The sequence below is a fragment of the Cetorhinus maximus genome, chromosome 22 (genome assembly GCF_964194155.1).
Source record: "Cetorhinus maximus chromosome 22, sCetMax3.hap1.1, whole genome shotgun sequence".
Classification (NCBI taxonomy): domain Eukaryota; kingdom Metazoa; phylum Chordata; class Chondrichthyes; order Lamniformes; family Cetorhinidae; genus Cetorhinus; species Cetorhinus maximus.
In genome coordinates this window covers 52,855,098-52,866,061 of record NC_135900.1, presented here as the reverse complement: position 1 = coordinate 52,866,061, position 10,964 = coordinate 52,855,098, and the positions used below count along the sequence as shown (strand labels likewise).

The following is a 10,964-nucleotide window of genomic DNA, read 5'->3' as shown; positions in this document are numbered from 1 at the left end:
GTCCGACCCTCAGCTAGTTAAGGCCACCCACAGTGTGTTATCACTGCAGGGCAGCCTTTTTTAAAGTTGGTCGTTTTCTGACAAACTTTTATTCTGGGGTGGCGGTGGGGGGAAAGTAGTACCTCCATAAAATCCAGCCAGGGTCTTGAGTGGAAATTGGTATAGAGTCTTTATGGATGGATCAGGAAGATAGAAAGGAGATAACTTAAAGGGACCAGGACAAAATGAAACAGAACTTGGGGTACTACCATGTGAGAAAGCCAGTTATAATCATGGAGTATGTTCATTTTTTTGTGGACAATCTGAATGCACAATGGAATCATTCTGCAATGTTTCTGTTGAAATGGCTAAAGATTATCTTTTATGTTAATTCCATTTATCCCAAAAGCAAGGTCAACACAAAACAGGAGACTAAGACCATGTAGATGACAGGGAAGTCTTGAAAGACAATAAGGGCAAATCCTATATAAAATTCTGAAATGTAAAGGAAAGAAGAGTTATAAAATCAATAGAGGGCGGCCAAGGAACTAATAAAAGAAGGAACATGAGAGGAACATAGGGAAAAACAAAAAGAGAATAACAAAGCATTCTTTGAGTGTATCATGCAGAGAAAGGTACAGTGGGGCAACTTGCATTATGTATGTACTTATTTTCTTTTATTTGTTCACAGGATGTGGACATTGCTAACTAGGCCAGCATTTATTGCCCATCCATAATTGCCGTTGAGATGGTGGTGGTTAGCTACCTTCTTGAACCACTGCAGTCCATGTGCTGCAGGTGCACCCACAGTACTATTCGGAAGGGAGTTCCCAGATTTTGACCCAGTGTTGGTGAAAGAATGATGATATACTTCCAAGTCAGGATTGTATGTGACTTGGGGGGAACATGAAAGTGGTGGTGTTCCCATGCATCTGTTGCCCATGTCTTTCAAGGTGGTAGCAGTCGTGAGCTTGGAAGGTGCTGTTGAAGAAGCCTTGGTGAGTTGTTGCAGTTCATCTTGTACATGATACACGCTGTTGCCACTGTGCGATGGTGGTGGGGGGAAGTGCATGTTTAAGGTGCTGGGTGAGGTGCCAATAAAGCGGGCTGTTTTGTCCTTGATGTTGTCGAGCTTCTTGAGTGTTCTGGGAGATGCACTCATCCAGGCAAGTGGAGAGTATTCCATCACACTCCAGACTTGTGGACAAGATTTGGGGAGTCAGGAGGTGAATTACTTGCTGCAGAATTCCCAGCATCACACCTGTTCTTGCAGCCACAGCATTTATATGGCTAGTCCAGTTCAGTTTCTGGTCAATGGTAACGCCCAGGATGTTGATAGAGGGGGATTCAGCCATGGTAATGCCATTAATTGTTTAATTGTGCAGTACCATTCATGACTGGATGTGGCAGGACTGCATAGCTTAGTTTGATACGTTGGTTGTGAAATTGCTTAACTCTGTCTATCACATGCTACGTCTGCTGTTTGGCATGCAAGTAGTCCCGTGCTGTAGCTTCACCAGGTTGACACCTCATTCTTATGTATGTCTGATGCTGCTCCTGGCATGCCCCCCTGCACTCTTCATTGAACCAGTGTTGATCCCCTGGCTTGATGGTAGAGTGGGGGATATGCCGGGCCATGAGGTTACAGACTGTGGTTGAGTCCAGTTCTGGTGCTGCTGATGGCCCACAGCATCTCATGGTTGTCCAGTCTTGAGTTGCTAGATCTGTTCGAAATCTATCCCATTTAGACGGTGGTAGTGCCACACAACACGATGGAGGGTATTCTCAATGTGAAGATGGGACTTTTGTCTCCACAATGACTGTGCGGTGGTCACATCACTCACATCAATACTGTCATGGACAGATGCATCTGCAACAGGTAGATTGGTGAGGACGAGGTCAAGTATGTTTTTCCCTCTTGTTGGTTCCCTCACCACCTGCCGCAGATCCAGTCCAGCATTTATGTCTTTAGGGCTTGGCTAGCTGAGTCAGTAGTGGTGCTACTGAGCCATCCTTGATGATGGACATTGAAGTCCCCCACCCAGAGCACGTTCTGTGCCCTTGCCACCCTCAGTGCTTCCTCTAATTGGTGTTCAACATGGAGGAGCACTGATTCATTAGCTGAAGGTAGGTGGTAATCATCAGGCATTTTCCTTGCCCATGTTTGACCTGGTGCCATGAGACTTCATGGGGTCCGGAGCCAATGTTGAGGACTCCCAGGGCAGCTCCTTCCCAACTGTACACCACTGTGCCATCACCTCTGGTGGGTTTGTGCTGTTGATGAGATAGGACATACCAAGGGATAGTGATGGTGGTGTCTGGGACATTGTCTTTAAGGTATGACTATGTTAAGGTGTTACTTGACTAGTCAGTGGGACAGCTCTCCCAATTTTGGCATGAAACCCCAGATGATAGTAAGGAGGACTTTGCAGGGTTGACAGTGCTGTTTTGCTGTTGTCGTTTCCGGTGCCTAGGTGCCGGGTGGTCCATCCAATTAAACTTTTTTAAAAATTCATAGTAGTCTGTTACAACTGAGTGGCTAGGTAGGCCGTTTCAGAGGGCAGTTCAGAGTTAAGCACAGTGCTGTGCATCCGGAGTCACATGTGGGCCAGACCAGGTAAGAATGGCAGATTTCCTTCCCAAAAGGGCATTGGCGAACCAGGTGGGGTGTTATGTCAATGATTTGATGGTCAGCATTACTGAAACTAGCTTTTTTTAATTCCAGATTTATTAATTGAATTTAAATTCTACCAGTTGCTGTGGTGGGATTTGAACCCATATCCCCTGAGCATTAGCCTGGGCTTCGGGATTACTGGTGCAGTGACATTACCACTACATATGCCACCCCCCACCCCCCTGCTCCAACTATATTTAACATAAGAATGTGCTTCACATATTCTAAGTGAAAACATACACTGAACCAAGAAGGAAGAAATCAGGGAAAGAACCAAAGGCTGTAGGCCAATTAAGGCAAAATACTGCAGATGATGGAAATCTGAAACAAAAACAAAAAATGCTGGTTAAAAAAAACTCAGCAGGTCTGACAGCATCTGTAGAGAGAGAGACAGAGTTAATGTTTCGAGTCCGCATGACTCTTTCTTCACAGAGGCTGCCAGACCTGCTGAGGTTTTCCAGTATTTTTTTTATTTCATATTTCCAGCATCCACAGTATTTCATTTTCATCAAGCTTAGCTGGATGTCTGGTTTACTTTTTAGGAACATTCAAACCAGAAGTCAACCCAGTTTATTTTACTTTGAAAAGAATTGGAGTGGCTTAAAGTAAACTTTGACACATCAGCAGCAGGTGAATGAAGCCTCCTCTGGTGAAGGAGGGGAATTGCCTGCTCTGGATCATTGAGCTGCATCCGGGCCCCCGTCACACGTCACCGGTTCCCACAATGCTCCTGGAACCCGCTAAAATGGCGGCGCCCATGATGCGGAGCCGGCCGCTCCTGACTTTATTCAGGACATCGGGATCCTTTCTTTCGACGCTGGGAAGGGCTGCGGTCCGAGTGCGGAGCCGGTGTAAGAGCGGTAGGAATGTGCTGCAGCTTCACCAGCGAGGCATCTTCAAAGAGATCTTCCCGGAGGCCGGAAATCTGCACCAGTTGCTGGAGTCTGGGGCTCAGACCCTGTACTGCGGCTTTGACCCGACTGCCGACAGCCTGCACGTCGGCCACCTGCTCGCCCTCATCGGGTTGCTGCACTTCCAGCGGGCCGGTCACCGCGTCCTGGTGCTGCTGGGGGGAGCCACGGCTCGACTGGGCGACCCGAGCGGCCGGAGCAGGGACCGGGAAGCCGTGGGTGTGGGCACGGTGCAGGAGAACGCCCGGGGGATCCAGGAGGGGATCCTCGGCGTGTTCCAGAACCACCGTGTCTGCTTCTGCAGCGAGGCCGAGGCCGCCAACTTGGGGCCGCTCAGCATTCTCAATAACTGGTCGTGGTACAAGGATCAGGAGGTGGTGGGTTTCCTGGACACGGTGGGTAGGCATTTCCGCATGGGCACCATGCTGAGCAGACACAGTGTGCAGTCCCGACTCAAGAGCCCAGAGGGCATGAGTTTGACTGAGTTCACTTACCAGATGTTTCAGGCATACGATTTCTATTATTTAAATCAACATCATGACTGCAGGATCCAACTGGGAGGAACAGATCAGCTGGGTAACATGATGTCTGGACACGAATTTATACACAAGTAAAGCACATCTCCTCCTTTGAGTATATTATTTTCAACTATCTACATTTCTTGCATTTTTGGATTTGTCCCTCGTTGTCTTTTGCATATTTTTGAGTGACGTACGTTTCTTTTAATGAATCTGTAGGGTGACCGGGCAGGACGTTTACAGCATCTTGGTACCACTTGTAACTAGTTCGTCAGGAGACAAACTGGGAAAAACTGCAGGAAATGCAGTTTGGTTGAACAGAAACAAGACTTCACCCTTTGAACTGTACCAGTACTTTGTCAGGCAACCAGATTCAAATATAGAAAGGCAAGTCCTTTTATACTCACTTTTCAGAATGTTTTTACATTGTGTTCACATGATCTGATGTAAAACATAATACAATTTATTGACTTGGATTGTATAGAGATCCTCATATCTCCATCTCCAGATTTTTTGCTTCTTCCAGGAGATTATATAGTTAGAAGGTGGGTCATTGGTTTCAACAATTGCGCCATGTCTGTCCTTTTCCTTCATTCTTTTTCATATTTTTGTTTTTAAAGTGATAGGTAAATAAACATCAACTTTACAACCCAATATTTCAAAATAACTTTGTTCAGCAAAGGAGGAGGTCCAGCTTCGACGAAACATTTCCTGGGTACGGGCTGGCAAGAACGTTGTTCAGGAGCTATTATAGAGTCTGCTCTCGAAGACTTCCACCATCACTCGTAATTCATTCAAAGCCACAGTAGCATGCATTATGAAATATGCATTTCTCAGTTCAGAAATTATTGTAATTAAATGTGGGTATTTTGAGTCCAAACTTTGTGATAATAATGATCATATGACATAGAGCAGGAGTAGGCTATTCAACACCTTGAGCCTGCTCACCATTCAATAAGATCATGGCTGATCTGATTGCGCCATTAACTGCACTTTCCTGCCTACTCTCATAACTCTTGACTCCATTGTTGATTAAAAATCTGTCTAATTCAGCCCTGAACCCTAGTCAATGAACCAGCTTCCACTGCTCTCTGGGGAAGAGAATTCCAGAAACTAACTACCCTCTGAGAGCAGAAATTCCCCCTCATCTCAGTCTTAAAGGGAAACCCCTTATTTTGTAACTATGCCCTCTCATTCTAGATTCTAGCATGAGAGGAATCACCCTCTCAGCATCAACCCTGTCAAGCCCCCTCAGAATCTGATGTATCAATGAGACCACCTCTCATTCTTCTTAACTCCAATAAGTATGGGCCCAATCTGCTCAACCATTCGTCATAAGCCAACTCCTTAATCCCCAGAATCAGTCTAGTGAACCTTTTCTGAATTGCTTCCAATGTTAAGTATTTCTTTTCTTAAGTAAGAAGACCAAAACTGTATACAATACTCAAGATTTTGCCCCACTAATGCCCTGTACATTTAGAGCAAGACTTCCCTACTTTTATATTCCATTCCCCCTTGCAATAAAGACCAAAAATCTATTTAACTTCCTAATTACTGTTGTACCTGCAGGCTAACCTTTTGTGATTCATATACAAGGACACTCAAATCCCACTGTACTGCAGCATTCTGCAGCCTCTCTCCATCTAAATAATATTCTGCTTTTCTGTTCTTCCTACCAAAGTGGACGACCTCACATTTTCCCACGTTATACTCCATCTGCCACTTTTTTGCCCACTCATTGAACCTATCTATATCCCATTGCTAACTCTTTGTAACCGCCCAACAACTTGCTTTCCTATCGGTTTTTGTATCGTCAGCAAATTTGGCTACAATACAATCGGTTCCTTCATCCATGTCATTAATGTAAATCATAAGTAGTTTGAGGCCCCAGCACTGATCACTGTGACACTCCACTTGTTACAATTTGCCAAGTTGAAAATGGCCCATTTATCCTGACTCTTTGTTTCCTGTTAGTTAGCCAATCCTCAACCCACACTAATATATTACCCCTAACACCATGAGCTCTTATATTGTGTAATAACCTTTTATGTCACACCTTACTGAATGCCTTTTTGAAATCTAAATACAGTACATCTACTGGTTTCCCTATATCCACCCAGCTTGTTACATCTTCAAAGAACTCTCATAAATTTGTCAAACATGATTTCCCTTGCACATAACCATGCTGACTCTGCCTGTTTGCATTAGGATGTTCTTACTGGCCTGCTACTACTTCTTTAATAATGGATTCTAGCATTTGCACGATGACAAATGTTAGGCTAACTGACCTATAATTTTCTGTTTTCTGTCTCCCTTCTTCCTTGAACAGAGGTGTTACATTTGCAGTTTTACAATCAGCTGGGACCTTTCCAGAATCTAGGGAATTTTGGAAGATTAAACCAATGTATCCACTATCTCTACAGCCACTTCTTTTAAGATTTTAGGATGCAGGACGTCAGGTCCAGGGGACTTGTCAGCCTTTAATCCCATTAGTTTTTGCAGTACTTTTTCACTAGTGGTCGTGATAGTTTTAAATTCCTCCCTCCCTTTTGCCTCTTCAGACTTGGTGGACTTGTCTTCCACTTCCACTTCTATGCTTCAGTTAATCCTCAGTGACATGTCGTTGCCTGAGGAGTTTTGTATAATTTAATAATTATTTGAAATATAAAATTGCAACAAATGTTGTCTCTGCTTTGAGTGACCGTCAGGAAATGAGGAATAGCCCCCAAATTTTGTTATTTGTTGATTTTCTTAGCTATGTTTGAACTTTTTGGGGAGCAAATGGATGACAGTCTGCATGATCCAGGTACACTATACAATATATACCCTTTCTTCCCTTTTGTTGTTGAACCTGGGCATGTACATGTAGCTTGATGAAAAGTGTCCCTGTATTTTTGTCCCTGTCTCCTCTGTCTGATCCCCAGTGGGAGTGGGGTTCAGTGACCTGCATTCTATGCGCAGCAATGTAGGGAAGGTTGTGAACTTGAAAGTTTGGTGTCAAGTGCACCTCACATTGGAGCCCTAATGTAACAGGCTGCTTCCACTTACAGATGAAATATATATATCCATTAAATTATTTCTACCTTTGACCAAACAGCAGTTTTGGTTTCTTTAGGTATCTGAAACTTTTTACCTTCATCCCACTTCCTGAGATTGAGAGCATTATGGTCAACCACAGAAATGATCCAGGAAAGCGCAATGCCCAAAAACGACTAGCAGCAGAAGTCACAAAATTGGTTCATGGCAAAGAAGGACTAGAGTCGTCCAAAAGGTGAGTCTCTTTATCAAACCCCAAAAACCAGAGATTCATTTCCATCAGGTTTTTTCCCTACCACCTTGAAGTATAGGCACTTGTACTTGCAGGGAAGCAATAATAGGGTGGGGCTCATAGAAATAGAAAAAAATAAACAACTGTCTGCCCTACAGAAAGTGATCTGAAACAACTCGAATTCCAAGGGTCACACTACAAACCTGCAGTTTTCTGTATTTTCCATAGTGAGTAATACAGTCCTGAGTTTGTGTTCTTGGTGATCCTTCATATGTTAGCAAGGGGTTTCCACTTTTAGTTTATAAGCCAATCAACTCAATCTTGGCAGTATTCAACACTCAGCTTCCCTCATTTTGTATAATTCTGTTTTTTTTCTTTTTAAGTGTCAATTTGACTCTTGGTAGCAATCTCATCCGAGAATCAGAAAGTTATGTGTTCAAATCCCACTCCAGTACTTGAGTTACCAATATGTGGCCGTGGGCCTCATCTCAGAAGCAGGTGGCCTGATTGAGCCCGATGATAATCAAGCAGGATGGGGAAAAAAATCCCTTTATGAGCCATATAGCCACCTATCCTTCAAATGTTAGTATCTTCTCAGGGTGGGGGGATGGATAAAAAAGGGGGATATAATAATGAATAAATGAAAATAAAAATAAGTGGATAAAAATATTAATTTTGAAAAAAGAGATAAAAAAGGGGTGTAGATAGAGGAGAGAGTTCATGGTCTGAACTATGTTTTACTGATGCTCTTGTTCAATTTTTTTGCATTTCCTCTTCAGATGTACAAATGCACTCTATCATAGTAGTATGGGTGCCCTTGAGGCCATGTCAGATGAAGAGCTACAAGAATTGTTTAAAGAAGCACCATTCTCTGAGAATCTGCTTGAGCCAGGCACAACAGTGCTGGATCTTTGTCGTAAAGCTAATGCTATTCCAGATGGACCCAGGGGGTATGTGTCTTGTGCAGAACTTTACTTCTCACTGAATGGCATTTAGCAAAGGTCAGGAATGGATGAGGCAAATAATCTCATTAATGACATCAGTATACCAATTTTTTATGATTTATTTAATCATTTATTCTTTCTAACATAAGAAATAGGAGCAGACCTATTGTCTGTAGACCATATGGGCCATCGAACCTGCTGTGCCATTCAGTACGATCATGGCTGATCTTGTGCTTCAACACCATTTCCCATTCGCTCCCATATCACTTAATTCACCGAGACACCAAAAATCTGTCAATCCCAGCCTTAAATGCCTTCAATGATGGAGCATCTGGGGTAGAGAATTCCAAAGATTCACAACCCTTTGAATGAAGTAATTTCTCTGCATCTCAGTCCTAAATGATTGGCCCCTTATCCTGAGAATGTGCCCCGGTGTTTTAAATTCCCTGAACAATGGAAACAATCTATCAAGTCCCTTCAAAGTTTTGTAGGTTACAATGAGATCGCCTCTCATTCTTCTAAACCCCAGATAACATAAGACCAACCTACTCAGCCTCTCATCTTAGGACAACTCCCTCATCCCAGGGACCAATTTAGTGAACCTTCACTGTACCACCTCCAATGCACGTATATCCTTTCTTAAATGTGGAGACCAAAACTGCACATAGTACTCCAGATGTGGTCTCACCAAAACTTTGTAGCAACTGTAGCAAGACTTCTTTATTCTAACCTTGGTGGTGCTGTGCACAGTAGACCTTGTGCTTATATAGAGTCTTACAGTACAGAAGCTATTTAGGATTCACAATTTCAGATACATTTATAGAGAAGACTGCAATATTTCCCTCCCTGCAAAATGGCATCACCAATGTTTTGCATTTCTATTTTCAAGACCAATAGGTGCTCACCAGAAACCTTAAAGGTTTGGAGCTGGATTTAGACTTATGTCCCGGATGTGTCATTCAAACCCTCTCAAACTAATAAACTGATTTGAGTGCCAAAATCTTGCTACATTATCAATATGAGTAAGAATGGTTAACAAGTCACTGGGCATCTTTCTCTGTAGCTCTGTCGGGCATCAATCTGTCATAGTTTTGTTGACAGCTCGTTTGTTAGTGGTAATTTGAAATGGGAGTGGATTGGTTGTTGAGGAGTGATTCTGAAAAAATTACAAGCTACATAAAGATTTTTTTTTTCTTCTCCCTCTCCAGATACCAGATGATCACAGATGGTGGAATTTGGATTAATCACATACGAGTGACAAAGCCAGAACAAGTGCTGGTTTTGGGACAGCATATTCTGACAAATGGGCTATCATTGCTTAGAATTGGAAAGAAAAATTACCACATAGTCAAATGGCTCAATTTGGCAGCTTAATCAGTGAAGTTTATGGATGTTATTTTGTTGTGGAAATGAATATCTATGTTTTCAGGTTTAATTTAAAAACATCTTTAAGAGACCATGTCACAGGGAGAAATCTGGACTCAAGAGTTCTAGTTATGCTATTACCAAGGTTTAACAGGGAGAACATGTGTCCAGTAACTATGGCAATAGACCACTAGAGCCCAAACTGGAAACCTTTTCAATTTGTAATTTTAATATTCAGTATTGAGTAAATGTTGAGGATTTTGGATGAGTCACTTTCCATCAATAGCATGCCTTTTCTTGGAAAGGGAACACTATATGTACCATTCCTCTTGGTCAACTGGTTTTATTAATTGGATAAATATGAAGAAATTAAGACCATAAGACATAGGAGCAGAAATTAGGCCATTCGGCCCATCGAGTCTGCCCCGCCATTCAATCATGGCTGATAAGTTTCTCAACCCCATTCTCCTGCTTTCTATTGCCTCATTATCCTCACTGAAATGGAAGCGGGTGAGCAACAGAGGCTTCAATACGCAGATTTGGTCCCAGTTAGGATAACTTATAGTAATTTAGAATGTGGGTGATGGTAATTGAAATCTTTGACAAAATTGTAAAATAACTGGGATAGAATTTCACATTCTCAATGCATGGCGAGCATTGAATTACAATTTGCTGATGTACCTCTCAAACTTCTGGATTTCTGATGTCAGCATTCAACTTCACTTGCAGTCATCTATTTTATACAGCCACTGTACTATGTATAGATTTTTTGCTCACTGAGTGAGAGGGGCCATGGATATGGCTACTATGATCAGGTGATTAATTACTACATAAGGCTATTTTTTTTATAAATCTGTACATAATGTATACAAGAGTTCCATATAGTAGTAAAATAGAAATGAATTACAAGATGTGAAAACATTAATTTGTACATGTGGATTTCTTTCATGTCAATTTTTATGTACTGCACTGACTGATATTTAGGGAGGGAACGAATGAAGGGAAATGTACAATAACCCATGGTAACCTATTAATTTTGGTTGACCCCACCAAAAAGAATGAGCAGTGCAGATGGGAGCTACTGTTAAATGTGAAACCATCACGATTCGTTATCATGCTTCAGAAAAGCCATGTAGAAGACAACTGCAATCAACTACAGGCCAGTCAGCTAACCTTGGTGGGAAAACTTTTAGAAGTGATAATCCAGGACGAAATTAACATTCACTTGGACAAATGTGGATTCATTAAGAAAAGCCAGAATTAATCTGTTAAGGGCAAATCGTGTTTAACTAATTTGATTGAGTT

At 42.3% G+C, this 10,964-nt stretch overlaps 1 protein-coding gene across 1 annotated transcript; it reads left to right on the top strand.

The window, feature by feature from the left end:
• Positions 1-3,397: 3,397 nt before the first annotated feature.
• yars2 (tyrosyl-tRNA synthetase 2, mitochondrial) lies at positions 3,398-10,580 on the top strand. The gene is made up of 5 exons (XM_078568314.1): positions 3,398-4,174; positions 4,302-4,469; positions 7,198-7,353; positions 8,130-8,300; positions 9,503-10,580. Exons 1-5 carry the CDS (start codon positions 3,399-3,401, stop codon positions 9,666-9,668), a joined length of 1,437 nt encoding a protein of 478 aa, XP_078424440.1. The 5' UTR covers position 3,398; the 3' UTR covers positions 9,669-10,580.
• The last annotated feature ends 384 nt before the right edge of the window (positions 10,581-10,964 follow it).